A 19,405-nucleotide genomic window follows, 5' to 3' on the forward strand; every position below is an offset into this window, starting at 1 on the left:
TTCGCAGTAGGCTAGTGTTTTGGATGGTTTGTTTAGAACCAGCTTTCTGTAAATATATTTCACATTTTTTAGACATGTGAGGCGAGTATAGGCTACGGTCTGGTTCATGATGATCTCCAGTTCAAGCACCTTATGTTGTGATTGCTAGCCTATATTTACTTTAAATCCAGGAAATTTGTTAATGAAAAAATTATTAAAATTAAGATACAATTGATACAAAACGAAATTCGTTTTAAAGAAAGGATTTGTACTTTCTGTTTTGAGGTCTCTGTGAAAGTTTGAAAGTCTTTTAGTGCTTTTTTTAGAGCGCTCGCGTCCATAATGGAGAACTGTCACGTAATATTGTTTTTTCCTCATAAATGCGAACACGAAAAATAAAAGACAAAAGACTTTTAAGTAAAACTTACTCTGAAATTGTGTTCTCGGCGGAATTCGCTCTTCAAAATGCTGCCGTTCGTCCTCTGAGGAAAAGGTGCATTCTTCCTCGCTGTCCAGAATCATCTGAAGGGAGTCTTTATTACCGGAGAAGCGTGTCATACTCAAAACGCGATGAACTATCAGTCTGAAGTCTGATGAACAAACTGTGTTTTTATGGCATTGATCGGGGGGCGTATGCGATGCATACTAGATCAGGTAAACTATTTACATGTGAATCGCGCCGGGGGCGGGGCGGCTGCAGCTCATTTAGAGATAATGAAGGGAGAAGGAAAAACGGTACCTCTCCTTGCTTTCAAAGGGATTACATGAGTTAAAAACATTTGTTTTTTATATAAATTACTTCATTTAAAAGAGGAGATTTCAAGCTTCATAAAGACATATCTCACGTGCCTGTGTGAGAAGTATTCGCTGAGTTATGATTCATTTTCGGACGCGTTTCAGAATGGACTACACGGACAGAGAGAAGGCAGAACTCGCTTCGTGATTATTTTTCTTTATTTGGCAAAAAGCACAACATTTTGTTTTTATTGTGAGTATACACAAAAATAATACACATTTAACAGAATCGATTGATGTATGAAACTTGTTTTATAAAATCAAAGTCAAAAGAGTATTTGGGGTCTCAATTCAACTCATAAGGAAAAAAGCGAGCAGATCACGCCGGCGTGATCTCCGACCTCTGAGGGTTAAAGGGATAATTCACCCAAATCATGATGTCATCATCCATTCTCAAAATAACTTATCTTATGTTCCAACACAAGGAAGAAGGTCATACAAGTTTGGAATAACACGAGTAAAGGTGGACAATCTTAATTTTTCCCTTGATCAAACATTCACATGTATGCACTTGACAGAAGTGGCATTACATTACATTCATGATGTAGATGTTATCAGATGCATTCCCTGAGGATTGAACCTAAGAAAGGAACTCACTATAAATGTATTTGGTGTGTCTCAATAATGTGAATGAGATCTGACATGGGAAAAGAGAAGCAAATAATGACAAAAAAGCTCCAAATGACTTCAGAAATCATTTCTGGAGCTCGACCACCCCAGTCCAGTATGAGTAACTATAATACCCCTGATCCCCATCCACTATCACTGCATGGAAAAGAGCAGTGTGAACATTCTACTAAATATCTCCTTTTTACATGCGTGTTTGATATTCATTCAAAGGCTCAGAGAAATAGTCATGTACATATAAAATCCTGTTCATGCGTGTGAAAAGTGACGTCATGCTGAATCTTCAGACGATGGAAATGAGGCCATTCAGAGTTGAGGAGTACGAACACTTTCTCTTCATCCCCAATATAACCTTCCCTGCTTTTCCTCATTCGCTCTGACTCCAGAGGCTCGTAAAGCTGGGGAACGTCCCTGAGCGTGCGAAGATAAGGCCATCACTTCAGCACGAGCCTCCAAACACTCTCGTGGAGGATTAGCCTGCGGATTTGCTCCTGTCAATGTGCAATTTCATTCTTCATTGGCAATCCAGAGACACAGGAGACGATCGTGAGGAACACGGCAGATCCGACCCACGTCTGCGTCGACTTCACACCCAAAACATGGTGGAAATGACGACATTTCTACAAAACCCTCAATCCCACAATAAACACCAGCACCGCAGTCTGTGTTAACGAGTCTCGTGAGTTTAATCTAAATTACACTTTTTAATTTTCTTTATTTGTCTTTAAATGAGTTGTATCTTATATTGTATTTGTCCTACTAAAAGTAACATTTTTACACATATTTTGATCTTTTGTGAGGTTACATTTTAAAATATGTAAATGGGTTTGCCTGTGCCAATCAGTGACTTGCAAAATACCCTTAAAATCCAACATGAAAAATAACTGTGATAAGATTGTGATCGTGATCCGTGATTCAGCAGGGTATTTGTATAATAATAAAGTTCATTATTATAATTAGGGATACACGATATATCGGTATCGATACATTTTCATTTTTAATGTTATCGTTATCGGCCCAATAAGAAAATCTGGCCGATATATTAAAGCCGATAAATAATGTATTATCTCCTTCAGCTGAGACGCTTCAGATGCGCACTGTTCAACATGATGATTATGAACTGCTTGAAATATGATTGGAAAATACAGTAAAGTGCAGCACAAGTCTGTCATATCGGCTACATCATATTATATTAAGAACATCATAATAATTGTGTGTTTGCGTCGTGGATTTTAACAGTGAGACTTTTGTCTGTAATCAGGCTCTCAAAAATTATATAAAAACTTGGATTTAGATTTATCAGCCAATATATCAGTTACCGGCTTTCAGATATAAATAATTATCGGAATAGGCCAACATTTTCATATAAATGTATATAATAATATATATATCCACAACTGACCTGATGTGGGACGAGACCCAGTGATGTTGGCGGTTCATTCATCCGGTCATCACTGCTACTGGCCACTGCGTAACCTCTGGCAGAGAAACAGGGTAATGCTTAGAGACTCTCAGTGTGTGTGTGTGTGTGTGTGTGTGTGTGTGTGTGTGTGTGTGTGTGTGTGTGTGTGTGTGTGCACTCATCTGAAGCGCTCACACCTCTCAGACACCGCGCAAATATTGAGTCCTCAATAACGATGACGTAAGTTTAGTCATGTGACACATATTATATAGATATTGATGTTTATATTGTGTCTGTTATCTGCTATTCACTCTCACACTGTTGCTGAAATATGTGAGTTCACACACTCTTCATATCACAGTCCTGCAGAGATGACAGAATACACTCACATCTGCTGTCCTGCGGTGAAACATGAGCAGTTTTAGCGGTTTAGACCAAACATATAATAGTGAGTGAGAGCGACCTGGACCATCAGTGAATGAGGAGATACTCTGCTCAATAAAATGATCCTGTCAGAAGAATTGAGCGATAACTTTATTATTTATTTTTCTGTCTGTATCGTCTCAGTGAGCTTTAGTGAGGGTTTACACATGCGCAGTAAAGGGGAATTTAGCATTTAGCGTGAAAACGCTAGTGTGGACGCAGAATGTTTCTAAACGAAAACGCCATTTTCAAATGTATTCGCATAAATGTAGGCGTAGCCTCAGCAGAAAGATCAGAACCAATCAGAGTGTCCCGCTGCGCCACAGCGCATATTAAAAACACTGTATAGGAAAATGTGTTTTAAAATCCCACAAATGATTGATACTCTCTGACTCTATTGTGGTTTCTGAAGTGGAAGTTCTCCTGTAACACAGCAGCTGAAAGCAGTAGTGGATCTCTTATCATACGAGGGTTTCGTATCATCTGAAGGCTTTTATCCCGGCTCTATAACAGCGTAATGCACCTGAAGAGAGCCCGACTGGATGCCAGCACTATCTCGGGCACTGAGAGGAACGGCCCCTGCTTTTTAAAGTCTTCCTTGAATAGTAAACATGAATGAAAGCTTTCTATACCCTCTCATTCATCTGGAAATACATGAAAAGCAATACACAGGCTTTTTCTGCACTTCAGATATGACATTACAGCGTAATTGCTAAAAGTGCTGTTTCTTATTTTGTATCTTACTCTTACACTGATATTAAAATGGCCAGCCTTCGCAATTTGCAAGATTTTGCTCTATTTATTGATTGTATATATTCCATCCATATTGAAATTAAATGAAAGCATGCCGATGATTGATGCATAAATGGTAACTAAAGTAGGTCACATTCCCCCAAACACACTCGAAGCGCTCGACAAATCACAACACACTGCTCCAGCCGACCAATCAGAGCAGAGTGTGCTTTTCAGAAGGAGGGGCTTCATAGAGACAGGAAGTAAACAGAACGTTACTGACAGACTGGGAAGAGAGGAGCCGCAACAATGGAGAATATGAGGAGAATAATCAACATTCAAGCAGGAAAACCTGTGGAAGCTTGTTTCTGACACAGAATAAAAAATTTTAATAGATAATTGCGACTTTTTATCTCACAATTGCGATTATACATCTCACAATTCTGACTTTATTTCTCAGAATTGTGAGATATAAGGTCAGAATTGCGTGATATAGTCGCAATTGCGTGTTATAAAGTCAGAATTGAGAGTTTGTTTATATTTAATATCTCACAATTCTTACTTTATAACACACAATTGCGACTTTATATCATGCAATTCTGAAATAAAAAGTCAGAATTGTGAGAAAAAGTTGCAATAACCTTTTTTATTATTATTCTATGGCGGAAACAAGCTTCCATAAAAACCTGCTCTAACAGAGCCCAAAAAACAACATCAAGACTTTGAGAAAGGGCATAATACGGCCTCTTTAATTAAGTGCATCATCCGGGTATTTGGAGTGTACTTCCAGTGTGAACATGCTACAAAAGGGCATAGAAAAATGGCTAGCTCTAAAGTTCATACATTTTAAAACTGCTTCAGTCAGGCATTCTTCATGATTTGTCTACAATGCATCAGAAGACAGACTTGATTTCAGTAGCTGTGTTGAAGTGAATGAATGGCACGTACCCCTCTGGGTGCTGGAGAACAGACACCATCAGCTCCACAGCAAGAGCTCCAGCAATCATGGCCAGACCCGGACGGCTCACTGTGCACTGCTGGTCTAGAGTCCTGTCTCTGGTGGACTAATGAGGGGAGAACAGTTCATTAATGAGGCCAGAAGAGCTCACAAATGAGGGCAGAAGAGCTCACTAATGAGGGGAGAACAGTTCACTAATGAGGGCAGAAGAGCTCACTAATGAGGGGAGAAGAGCTCACTAATGAGGGGAGAAGAGCTCACTAAGGAGGGGAGAAGAGTTCACTAATGAGTGGAGAAGAGCTCACTAATGAGGGGAGAAGAGCTCACTAATGAGGGGAGAAGAGCTCACTAATGAGTGGAGAAGAGCTCACTAATGAGTGGACAAGAGCTCACTAATGAGGGGAGAAGAGCTCACTAATGAGGGGAGAAGAGCTCACTAATGAGGGGAGAAGAGCTTACTAATGAGTGGAGAAGAGCTCAATACCGAGGGAGAACAGCTCAATAATGAGGGGAGAACAGTTCACCAATGAGGGGAGAAGAGCTCACTAATGAGGGGAGAAGAGCTCACTAATGAGTGGAGAAGAGCTCAATACTGAGGGAGAACAGTTCACTAATGGGGGTGAAGAGCTCACTAATGAGGGGAGAACAGTTCACTAATGAGTGGACAAGAGCTCACTAATGAGTGGAGAAGAGCTCAATAATGAGGGAGAACAGTTCACTAATGAACAGTTCACTAATGAGGGGTGAACAGTTCACTAATGAACAGTTCACTAATGAGGGGAGAACAGTTCACTAATGAAATGAGGGGAGAACGGTTCACTAATGAGGGGAGAACAGTTCACTAATGAGTGGAGAAGAGCTCAATACTGAGGGAGAACAGTTCACTAATGGGGGAGAAGAGCTCACTAATGAGGGGAGAACAGTTCACTAATGAGTGGACAAGAGCTCACTAATGAGTGGAGAAGAGCTCAATAATGAGGGAGAACAGTTCACTAATGAACAGTTCACTAATGAGGGGTGAACAGTTCACTAATGAACAGTTCACTAATGAGGGCAGAAGAGCTCACTAATGAGGGGAGAAGAGCTCACTAATGAGGGGAGAAGAGCTCACTAAGGAGGGGAGAAGAGTTCACTAATGAGTGGAGAAGAGCTCACAAATGAGGGGAGAAGAGCTCACTAATGAGTGGAGAAGAGCTCACTAATGAGTGGACAAGAGCTCACTAATGAGGGCAAAAGAGCTCACTAATGAGGGGAGAAGAGCTCACTAATGAGGGGAGAAGAGCTCGCTAATGAGTGGAGAAGAGCTCAATACCGAGGGAGAACAGCTCAATAATGAGGGGAGAACAGTTCACCAATGAGGGGAGAAGAGCTCACTAATGAGGGGAGAAGAGCTCACTAATGAGTGGAGAAGAGCTCAATACTGAGGGAGAAGAGCTCACTAATGAGGGGAGAACAGTTCACTAATGAGTGGACAAGAGCTCACTAATGAGTGGAGAAGAGCTCAATAATGAGGGAGAACAGTTCACTAATGAACAGTTCACTAATGAGGGGTGAACAGTTCACTAATGAACAGTTCACTAATCAGGGGAGAACAGTTCACTAATGAAATGAGGGGAGAACGGTTCACTAATGAGGGGAGAACAGTTCACTAATGAGTGGAGAAGAGCTCAATACTGAGGGAGAACAGTTCACTAATGGGGGAGAAGAGCTCACTAATGAGGGGAGAACAGTTCACTAATGAGTGGACAAGAGCTCACTAATGAGTGGAGAAGAGCTCAATAATGAGGGAGAACAGTTCACTAATGAACAGTTCACTAATGAGGGGTGAACAGTTCACTAATGAACAGTTCACTAATGAGGGCAGAAGAGCTCACTAATGAGGGGAGAAGAGCTCACTAATGAGGGGAGAAGAGCTCACTAAGGAGGGGAGAAGAGTTCACTAATGAGTGGAGAAGAGCTCACAAATGAGGGGAGAAGAGCTCACTAATGAGTGGAGAAGAGCTCACTAATGAGTGGACAAGAGCTCACTAATGAGGGCAAAAGAGCTCACTAATGAGGGGAGAAGAGCTCACTAATGAGGGGAGAAGAGCTCGCTAATGAGTGGAGAAGAGCTCAATACCGAGGGAGAACAGCTCAATAATGAGGGGAGAACAGTTCACCAATGAGGGGAGAAGAGCTCACTAATGAGGGGAGAAGAGCTCACTAATGAGTGGAGAAGAGCTCAATACTGAGGGAGAAGAGCTCACTAATGAGGGGAGAACAGTTCACTAATGAGTGGACAAGAGCTCACTAATGAGTGGAGAAGAGCTCAATAATGAGGGAGAACAGTTCACTAATGAACAGTTCACTAATGAGGGGTGAACAGTTCACTAATGAACAGTTCACTAATCAGGGGAGAACAGTTCACTAATGAAATGAGGGGAGAACGGTTCACTAATGAGGGGAGAACAGTTCACTAATGAGTGGAGAAGAGCTCAATACTGAGGGAGAACAGTTCACTAATGGGGGAGAAGAGCTCACTAATGAGGGGAGAACAGTTCACTAATGAGTGGACAAGAGCTCACTAATGAGTGGAGAAGAGCTCAATAATGAGGGAGAACAGTTCACTAATGAACAGTTCACTAATGAGGGGTGAACAGTTCACTAATGAACAGTTCACTAATGAGGGGAGAACAGTTCACTAATGAAATGAGGGGAGAACGGTTCACTAATGAGGGGAGAACAGTTCACTAATGAGTGGAGAAGAGCTCAATACTGAGGGAGAACAGTTCACTAATGGGGGAGAAGAGCTCACTAATGAGGGGAGAACAGTTCACTAATGAGTGGACAAGAGCTCACTAATGAGTGGAGAAGAGCTCAATAATGAGGGAGAACAGTTCACTAATGAACAGTTCACTAATGAGGGGTGAACAGTTCACTAATGAACAGTTCACTAATGAGGGGAGAACAGTTCACTAATGAAATGAGGGGAGAACTGTTCACTAATGAGGGGAGAACAGTTCACTAATGAGGGGAGAACAGTTCACTAATGAAGGGAGAACAGTTCACTAATGAACAGTTCACTAATGAGGGGAGAACAGTTCACTAATGAGGGGAGAACAATTCACTAATGAGGGGAGAACAGTTCACTAATGAGGGGAGAACAGTTCACTAATGAGGGGAGAACAGTTCATTAATGAGGGGAGAACAGTTCACTAATGAGGGGAGAACAGTTCACTAATGAACAGTTCACTAATGAGGGGAGAACAGTTCATTAATGAGGGGAGAACAGTTCACTAATGAGGGGAGAACAGTTCACTAATGAGGGGAGAACAGTTCACTAATGAGGGGAGAACAGTTCATTAATGAGGGGAGAACAGTTCACTAATGAGGGGAGAACAGTTCACTAGCAGGGTTAAACAACAGCTGACACCACAAATCATGGAAACCAAACCTATTCATGATGGGCTTTCGCACCGTGTAGTTCTAAGGACTAGCCACCAGGATGGCTCCCCGAGAACTACTGGTTCCCTTAGGACTTTTATTTTGATAGCGCTGAGAACGCCAGAGTCACACAGTGCTTTCGTTCTCCGTGTTCATTAGTTTACGATCTGTCTAACAGTGTTATCAGAGAGAACTGTAATTAATAGAAAGTAGACAGTAATGAATGTCCAGTGTTGCTGAGCAGAAACACATAATCATGTTTCTCTCGGTCTCCTCAAAGATGCGCAGGATTTTCTCCTCAGCGTAAAGGTTAAGAGCTTCATCTATCACTGTTTTACATGTTCGTAGAGTTAGTGGAGTAAATATATAGGCTATAATCTGTGTGTTTACACTGCTTTTTTAATAATGGCGTGTGCTGGTGTTTCGCGTGCGTTCAGCCAATCAGTGAACACTAACGTCACTGTAGTTCCTATAGTGCTGGTTTAGACCGACTCTGAAGTAGGAGTAAATTAGTTCATCTAAAAGGAGTTCCTAGAAATCCGCCACGTACTTCCGCCAATAGTTCTAGGAACTATGAAAAGGTTCCTCCGGTGCGAAAGCCCCTTGTAAAGGATTATTCAGTTTGAACATAATTTTCAATCATATTTTGCTTCAGGTTATGATTTACAGCTAAGAGTGTCGATTGAATTCAAGGCACTTTAGCATATGATTGACTGGTTTGAGCTAGAATTTAATTTAATACATGTCCAGAGGAAAACCTAATTTCACTACAGATATGAAAGTACTTGATTAAAACTCACGTCTCCAGGGGCGACCACATCATTACAGAAGTAGCAGCCGAGACGGTGTCCGGGTATGTTGGAGAACAGAGACGCTCCTGAGAATTAATACAAGTCATGCTTACAGCAGAATCACAAGCAAACACCTCAGAATCTCAGAATACAGCATCCCTATACAAGATGACCAATGAAACTATGAATCTTGATCAGTGAATGCTGTGAACCAATCCAGCGAATGAAGAGATTTGAACATGTGATCATGTGTATCATATTGCACTTATTAGTGTATCTCCAAAAGCAAAATAAATGTTTTCATTTTTCTGGAAGATGGAAGTCAGTTTGAATTTTTTCTCATTAGATGACAGTTTTGCATTTTAATTATATTTTATTTAGTGATCACCAACCATATCGGTATCGGCCGATATATGTTCATTTTTAATGTTATCGTTATCGGCCCAATAAGAAAATTTGGACGATATATTAACGCCGATAAATAATTAATTATTTCCTTCAGCTGAGACGCTTCAGATGCGCACTGTTCAACATGATGATATGATTGGAATCACTTCAAAAAAGGAAAATACAGTAAAGTGCAGCACAAGTCTGTCATATCGGCTACATAAAATTATACTAAGAACATCATTATAATTGTGTGTTTGGGTCGTGGATTGTAATGGTGAGACTTTTGTTTTTGTAATCAGGTTCTCAAAAATAATATAAAAATTTGGATTTAGATTTATCGGCCAATATATCGGTTATCGGCTTTCAAATATAAAGAATTATCGGTTATCGGTATCGGCCGATAAATATGTAAAAATTATACTGGCGCATCCCTAATTTTATTAATAGAAGAAATGTTAATTTTCAATCAACATTGCAGGATTGGACCTGTTTACAAGCCAACAGAGCAAGACAGACACAATCAAAGAACAGTGCTTTTGTAATAAAACACTTTAGTTACACCTTATTTTAAGGTGTCTCTGTTGCTGTGTAATTATACTTTTAAGGACTGAGTAATATTATTTAACAACACATACAACAGGATTGGGTTGAGGGTTAGTTGCATGTAATTATTCATAATGTACTGTTATTACTATGGTAAGTACATGTAACATGGTCACTGTAAAATAAAGTGTTTCCAACACTTTTTACCAGTAGTGTCTAAACATTAAAATTTAACTAAAAATAACTATATAATAAGTTAAGATGCATTTTTAATAGGGATGCGCTGATATGACAAATTTGTCCGATACGATAACCGATAATTCTTAATATCTGAAAGCCGATAACCGATATATTTGCCGATAAATCTAAATCCAAATTTTTATATCATTTTTGAGAGCCTGATTACAAAAACAAAAGTCTCACCATTACAATCCACGTCCCAAACACACAATTATGATGATGTTCTTAATATAATATGATGTAGCCGATATGACACACTTGTGCTGCACTTTACTGTATTTTCCTTTTTTGAAGCGATTTCAATCATATTTCAAGCAGTTTATAACCATCATGTTGAACAGTGCGCATCTGAAGCGTCTCAGCTGATGGAGATAATACATTATTTATCAGCTTTAATATATCGGCCAGATATTCTTATCGAGCCAATAACGATAACATAAAAAAATAAGCATATATCGGCTGATACCGATATGGTGGCCGATTTATCGTGCATCCCTACTTTTTAATACTTATAACACAAGCCTGCTACAAAACACATATTAGCATGTTTCATTTATTATCTCTGAAAATACAGTTCTTGGCATGAACAAACATACTCAACATTTTGCAGATTTCTTTTTGAGTAGTAATAATCATGTAGACTCTATACAATGTGATAAATGCACCTAATTAGTTGCCTGCAGTGCCTAATTGAGCCAAACTATTAATAAAAATGTTAATGTTATAAAAAACATGGAAAAAGCAAGTAATCATGACCCAAAGGTAATTAGGGTTTTGATGGATATGATCATGCCAATTCAGGTTGAAGTAGCATCTTCATGATTTTTCATGAGTCACACCTGCAGAAAACACACTTCACACACTCACTGACATCAGCTACACACACTGAGTCACGAGCCGCTCACACAGATGTGCTCCTGCGTTCGAGATCCACGGAGTGAGGTCTTGGTAACTTTGTAACTTTACAGTCTTAAAATCACGGCTCTCATGCAGTGAGACACAGAAACACAATCAGACGCAACATGAGGGCCAGACTCGTCTGTTCTGAAACTCCATGATATTCTCAGGTTTTTATTGAGCACATCTCTGTCTTAAGTTAACGATGATGACTTCTAACATTTTGAATTTGAGGTTTACTGCAGACCAGGGTTATTATCGTTTGCTAAAAATATAGCCCTATTCGGACGGTAATTATCACTCATGTGGACGTCTGTAAAAATAAATTAGCATGGCACCTCAGTGCTAAAACTCATGCATTCGGATGGAGATTTATTGACGGTGGAGGAGCGAGTTTTGTGATCTTATGAACCCGCAAACTCGCTGCTCACGTGATCAGTCACATGATCGTCTGCTGTAAATAAAATATCATATGCTTGGAATAAAATGAACAAATTCGTATTTGATTTAATTATAGGAAAATTCTCATTTTGAAAAATAGGAAGCTAGATGCACGTATGCTATATTTGAAATGGTTCTTATATTCTTGCATTTTATCTGAAAAGGATGTCATTTTAAAAATATGGAAATTAGCAGAAACAAGTTAATGCAGCCTCTTATTTACATGAGGTAAAAATAAACCTGACCAACCCCTGTAAATTATGAAAATACTTTTACGACCCCATGAGAAACAATTACTGTCCGAATAGGGCTTAAGACTAACAAAAAACATTTCTGTTAATTGAAATAAAGCTGTATAAATATTAATTAAAAAAAACTTAAAGTCCCCCTGTGGTGAAGATCCAGCTTTTAATGTTGTTTATGTGTCTGTGTGGTGTGTTTAATCTGCTTTAAGACAAACCATGTGTAAATTCATAAGTCGACAGCATTGCTGAGTATTTCCTCCTTAAAACTGCAGTGAACCAAAGACAGTCTCAAAAACACGCTTTGAAATCGCTGGTGTTTCTGAAGTCACAAACTACCTTGTAACCAATCAGATCAACGTGTGATCGTCAACCAGTGGATCTCTGAGCTGAGCGAGTGAGTGGAGGCGGGGCTCATTTGCATATTCAAAGAACTGCGTATACTAAATGAGGGTTTATTTGAGGCAATAGCCAACAATACATTGTATGGGTCAAAATTATCGTTAGGATATTAAGTAAAGATCATGTTCCATGAAGATATTTTGTAAATTTCCTACTGTAAATATATAAAACATGTATTTGTGTGAGTGAATGCAGCACAATCGCCAACATAAATGAACAACTTTAAAGGAGATTTTCTCAATGTTTAGATTTTCAAGTTGTCGAGTTTCAACAGTTTTATCTCTGCCAAATATTGTCCTATCCTATCAAACCATAAATCAATGGAAAGCTTATTTATTCAGCTTTCAGATGATGCAACGCACCTGGAGTCACAGTGGATGCTGGCGTTGAGGAACACGAGGAGCTGGAGGAAGCAGACATGGGGCTCGACTCCTCAGACTGAGGCTCTTTGGGTTTCTTTAGACCGTGTCTCATCACCACAAACGTGTCGAATCCCAGCGCAGCGTTAACTATCAACTGCGGAGGCACACACATATTAAAAAAGCTTCACAGATTAGATATCATTAAAGTAAACCAAAAGCTTTTAAGCAAATAAGCAAAACAATTCCAAAACTCGTTTAAATGGTCTTTACTTTGGATTTGCTCTCAGAGTTTTGGAGCTAGCACCTGTACTATTATTTTTCCTAATAACAGAAAACAATTAATATAATTAAATTACCTTTTTCCTACACTACTGTTCAAAAGTGTGAGGTTTGTAAGGTTTTATAATGTTTTGAAAGAAGTCTCTTATGCTCACCAAGACTGCATTATTTGATAAAAATGTGAATATATAGTAAAGTGTAATTTATTCCTGTGAACAAAGCTGAATGTTCATCATCATTACTCCAGTCTTCAGTGTCACATGATCCTTCAGAAATCACTCTAATATGATGATTTGCCGCTCAAGAAACATTTATGATTATTATCAGTGTTCAAAACAGTTTCATATTTTTGTGGAAACCTATTTTTCTGAATTCTTTGATGAATAAAATGTTCAAAAGAACAACATTTATTTGAAAAAGAATCTTTAGAGCATCATAAATGTCTTAACTGTCACTGTTGAACAATTTGATGTGTCCTTGCTGAATAAAAGTATTCATTTCTGTCAAAAGAAAATTACTGACCCCAAACTTTTGAAGGATAGTGTTTATATTGTCATTTCCTATTCCATCATTCTAATCTAGGTGAGTGACAACATACTCATTAGATGGTCGATATATTTTAAATCAAGAGAAATCTCTATTACATGACAGGTTTATTTTTTCATTAAGGAAAATTACATCTGTATCGTCAGAATGGTTATATTTTGCACTGAATCATATGCATGCATCAACCAGTATGCATTCAGATTTAAGCATGCAAACCTAAACTCAAAGTCACAACTCCTTTATAATTAACATACATACAGTATGTGCAGTATGCATATTGTACTGTGAAGCGTTGCAAATGTAGAAGCATCCTATTTGAGGTTAAATCAGATATAAAGGCAAACCCTGTGAAAGACTTACCAACAACTGTGGCAATAACATGCTATATAAAAAGGCAGGCAGGCATGGGAGGAGAAAATAAATAAATAAATAAAAGATAAAAGACTGGAGAGGGGAAGCTACCTTTCTCTGGCTCGCAGCGATGACTGTGGGAAGCCATCGGCTCTCGCGAGTGTCCATCAACAGAAAGACCACGTCGTGCTCAGAGATAAGCTTCTCCAGCTGGTCCACATCATGCCGAGCTTGAGCCGTCGTCAGCTCGGAGAAGTTCACGGGATGTCCTGGCATCGGGATGCTCATGTTGTGGCCCTCTGCGTTCTGAACGGGACCAATAATATAGCAGTCAACATTTGAAGTGGATCAAAACCTCAATAACACTTTCCCATAAGGTTCATTAGTTAGCATGAAATAATGATGAACTGCACTTATACAGCATTTATTAGTCATTGTTAATGTTAATTTTTAACATTTACTAATACTTTATTAAAATCTTGTTAACATTACTTAACACACTGTGAACTAACATAAACAATGAACAGCTGAATTTGTATTAACTAACGTTAACAAAGATTAACAAATACAGTAACAAATGTATTGCTCATGCTTAGTTCTTGTTAGTTAATATATTAACTAATGAACCTTATTGTAAAGTGTTACCAAAACCTTTCATCAACGTTCTACAGGAATTTTGAACAATATTTTGATCCACTTCAAATGTTGACTACTGTATATTCATGACACATGACATGCAAAATGCTTAGTCAATAAAAAGCTAAAACATCACATGCAATGCATTAAGTAAAAATGATTTTGAACACCAAATCCTCCAAGAGATTTTTTCCACCCACTATCAATAAAACTGATAGCGAGAAATTTTTTTGGTGAATCCGTTCTGAAGTATCTACCAAGCAAATGTTCAAGCTGTTTATAGATTTCTGCAGTTCAGAAGGTTAGAAAATAAACATAATCATCTGCAAAGCTCTGAAAGTATATCCCATGCTTCCTGATTACATTACCTAAACCATAGACAATGTAAACAGCAGAGGTCCTGAAACAGAGCCCTGTGGGACTCCACAAAAACACACATTTTCCTCAAAACAAACCAACAAAAAAACTATAGATAAACTTGGACTTTAGTTATTCGTGTTGTAATAACCAAATTTGACAGTCAATGAATGGGAATAATATAATATAATATATAATAAGGGTTTGTGAGTGAATTCTTGAGTTACAAAAGGATTTTTTTTCATACATTATCATAATCTGAATTCAAACTGGTAATAGTGAGAGTAAGACTTTAATATTAAAGGAGAAATGGAAAAAGAAAAAATCAAGACGTGTTTTGCTACTGTAAATCTAACAAAATGATCATAAAGCTCTCAGACAAGCATCAAATCTAAGAAAGTACAACAAATCCAGCATCAGTTCAGCATGTCAACACTTGTAGAGGAAGACATGACTTCAGTTGTGAGATGAGCAGAGAGAGAGAGAGACGTAATTACTGTGTGTGTATCCGGTTGGTTTAATTGGGCCGACACACACAGGGGTTCTGTGAAGGTGAATGTGTGCCATAATTAGCAGATCGATACAGGATGAGAAGATGAATTAATGATGAGCACAGAGTAAACATTTCATCACGGAAGATGGACGGACAGCAGCCGACACACACACACACACACACACACACACACACACACACACACACACACACACACACACACACACACACACACACACACACACACACACACACACACACACAAGACAAGACAAGACAAGACAAGAGCAGCACTCACTCAAACGCTCACTCACTCACTCACTCTCATTGACTCACACACTCACTCACACACTCACACACTCACTCACTCACTCACATACACACACTCACTCACTCACACTCTCACTCACACACTCACACACTCACTCACTCACTCACACACACTCTCATTGACTCACACACACACTCACTCACACACTCACTCACTCACTCACTCACTCACTCACATACACACACACACTCTCACACACCTACTCACTCACACACCTACTCACTCACACACCTACTCACTCACACACCTACTCACTCACACACCTACTCACTCATACACCTACTCACTCACACACTCACACACTCACTCACACACTCACTCACTCACTCACTCACTCACTCACACACACACTCACTCACACACACACTCACTCACACACTCACTCACTCACACACTCACTCACACACTCACTCACTCACACACTCACTCACACACTCACTCACTCACTCACTCACACACTCACTCACACACTCACTCACACACTCACTCACACACACTCACACACTCACACACACCCTTAGGCTGCTTTATACTTCTGTGTCGGACCTGCGCCGGAGCCTCTACGCTGTACGCGTGCTACACACAGCCTATGACGTAGCTACGGCGGGGGTTCGACACAGAAGTATAAATTGGGAATTACACATACTCACAAACTTAGACATAGAAAAGCAAAGATTATGTAGCCAGCATGCCTTAATAAGGGCCCAGCCATTCACACACACACACACACACACACACACACACACACACACACACACACACACACACACACACACACACACACACACACACACACACAGGTGTACTGAAACATGCCTTTAACCCTTAATCGCTGTTAAAAAAGGACAACATTTAAGCTGTTTGGGGTCATTTTGACCCCAAACTTTTAAAGAGCAATTGCATAAGGAAATATACATTTTTTATATGGAAAACTATATATCATTTTTTTTATTTACTTCTCAACTATACATTTATGCTGTGTTTTTGTGGAAATTTTGAAGTTTTTTACCTATTTACTGCACAATTACATAACTAGGCCATAAATTGGCTCATGAAAAATGATTTTTTAAAGAAAAAATCACTTAAATGATGATCTTAATTAAATCTAAATAGTTTTTGGACATTGCTCTATGTGTTAGAGATAGAATACTGACATCTGCTAGTTTGTGGAAAAACTTTAGAAATTATAATTAAAGAAAGAAAGTGCAATGACCACATATATCCAATAGAGGGCCATAGAGACTCATTCATTTTCACTTTATTGTTTGTGATGCTTCAACTTCTCCTCACAACTTTGATATATATATTTTGTGAATATTTATTTAAACATTTTGAAATACATAAAAAAATCTGTATTTTTGTCAGAGTTAGAATTTGTTGTTGTTTTCTGATATATTTTGAATTATCTGCTTTTGCAAATTATTATACATACATTTGCAGAACCATTACAAGTCACCACTATGACATGACTGTGGTGTGTGTGTGTGTGTGTGTGTGTGTGTGTGTGTGTGTGTGTGTGTGTGTGTGTGTGTGTGTGTGTGTGTGTGTGTGTGAACAAGCTTGTTCCATGTTGCATATGTGACATTTTTCAGATTTATGCCAGTTTAGTTGATTTTATTTGCCAATTTCTATAAAAATGCTCTCTGTTGCAGTGACATAGATGTGTGTGTTTGTGTGTGTGTGTGTGTATGAGATAGAAAGTTCGTTCCACTTTGGGTTTATGCTCTAGGACCAGACCTTGATTTAAATGTAATTTTTTTTTAGATTTATGCCAGTTTTGTTTATTTTATTTGCCAATTTCTATAAAAATGCTCTCTGTTGCAGGGACATACACGTGTGTGTTTGTGTGTGTGTGTGTGTGTGTGTATGAGATAGAAAGTTTGTTCCACTTTGGGTTTATGCTCTAGGACCAGACCTTGATTTAAATGTAATTTTTTTTTTAGATTTATGCCAGTTTTATTTATTTTATTTGCCAATTTCTATAAAAATGCTCTCTGTTGCAGTGACATACATGTGTGTTTGTGTGTGTTTGTGTGTGTTTGTGTGTGTGTGTGTATGAGATAGAAAGTTCGTTCCACTTTGGGTTTATGCGCTAGGACCAGACCTTGATTTAAATGTAAATTTTTTTAGATTTATGCCAGTTTTGTTTATTTTATTTACCAATTTCTGTAAAAATGCTCTCTGTTGCAAACACATACATTTGTGTGTTTGTTTATGTGTTTGTGTGTGTCTGTGTGTGTGTGTGTATGAGATAGAAAGTTCGTTCTACTTTTTATTTATGCTCTAGGACCAGACCTTGGTTTATATGTATAAATTTTCAGATTTATAATGGATTTAATTTTATTTTTTTGACAAACAAAATAAAAAAAAGTCATTTTTTTCATTTTCCCATTCATTTTCAATGTGGGGTCATTTTGACCCCAAACAGCTTAAACGGTAAATTTTTTTTTACACACCTTTAGAACAACCAAATCAAGCCCAGTTTTTTTGTGCATGTTTAGATAGGTTATTTAGGAAAAGTCCCAGAGTTTCATGCCTCTGATATGAAGGTAACATTTTTAAAAAATGAAAGAAAAGTCCAGTGGGGTCATAATGACCCCAAACAGCGATTAAGGGTTAATAAGGGCCCAGCCATTCATTCACACACACGCTCTTACACACACACACACACACACACATACAGGTGTACTGAAACAAGGGCCCATCCGTTCACACACACACGCTCTTACACACACACACGATAGAAAAGCAATTAAGGGCCCGTCCGTTCACACACAAACACACACACACTCTTACACACACAGACAAGCACACAGCTCAACTGATCAGATGGTGCGTGTCTTACATAAGGATATCACTCCCGCTCTTGTTTTAGCACCTCCGTTCTTTGCACTCGGGAAAAATAACATTTGGAGCAAATGCAGAAACTGGCAGGAAAGAGACTTTTATAACGAGCCCTTCTGAGGTGCGATCAGATCGTAGCTTGACCAACACGAGTGTGTGTGAAGGAGATTTCGGCATCCATTTCAACAGTTTGACAGAAACTAAAGCTACAGTGACGATACAGTGACCCTTCAAACCTGATGTAGAAATGATTAAGACATTTAATCAATGAAATCAGTAAAGGTAAAAACTATGCATTTCATAATATAGCCATTAGCCATTTAATAATTTAGCCACAATACAGCCATTGTGCAGGATTGTGCCACTATTAATTCATGAAAAATCGTTAACTTCTATGAAAAACCACAACCACAGATTTTCCTTCTGCTCTCACACTGTTCTACTCTCATACTTATAGAAATCTGGTGTGACATGTATTTAATCTTGTCAATCACAGCTACGAGATCTCTATACTACTATGTATGAAATTTGTAATCCTCATTTGATTTTTTTCTTAAAGTCCTCTTGTGGTGAAGATCCAGCTTTTAATGTTGTTTATGTGTCTATGTGGTGTTTTTAATCTGCTTTAAGACACACCATGTGTAAATTCATAAGTCGACAGCATTGCTGAGTATTTCCTCCTTAAAACTGCAGTGAACCAAAGACAGTCTCAAAAACACGCTTTGAAATCGCTGGTGTTTCTGACGTCACAAACTACCTTGTAACCAATCAGATCAACGTGTGATCGTCAACCAGTGGATCTCTGAGCTGAGGGAGTGAGTGGAGGCGGGGCTCATTTGCATATTCATAGAACTGCGCATACTAAATGAGGCAAGGGTGTCGAGTTACATTCAAGATATTTTTTTTTAAAGAAAAAAACAT

The 19,405-nt window shown here is 38.7% G+C and overlaps 1 protein-coding gene across 2 annotated transcripts in view; it reads right to left on the reverse strand.

Annotated features, from left to right (window-relative positions):
- Window positions 1-19,405, reverse strand: part of atg7 (ATG7 autophagy related 7 homolog) — a 104,684-nt gene that overhangs the window by 50,161 nt on the left and 35,118 nt on the right. For both annotated transcript variants that reach the window (XM_081357555.1, XM_081357554.1), the window contains exons 13-17: window positions 13,935-14,129; window positions 12,648-12,801; window positions 9,140-9,216; window positions 4,907-5,022; window positions 2,804-2,879 (exon numbers count right to left, since the gene is read on the reverse strand). In XM_081357555.1, the coding sequence (XP_081213681.1) occupies window positions 2,804-2,879; window positions 4,907-5,022; window positions 9,140-9,216; window positions 12,648-12,801; window positions 13,935-14,129 (618 nt within the window). The remainder of the gene's footprint in view (window positions 1-2,803; window positions 2,880-4,906; window positions 5,023-9,139; window positions 9,217-12,647; window positions 12,802-13,934; window positions 14,130-19,405) is intronic.

This window comes from Scardinius erythrophthalmus (assembly GCF_964197995.2).
Source record: "Scardinius erythrophthalmus genome assembly, chromosome: 25".
Taxonomy (NCBI): Eukaryota; Metazoa; Chordata; class Actinopteri; order Cypriniformes; family Leuciscidae; genus Scardinius; species Scardinius erythrophthalmus.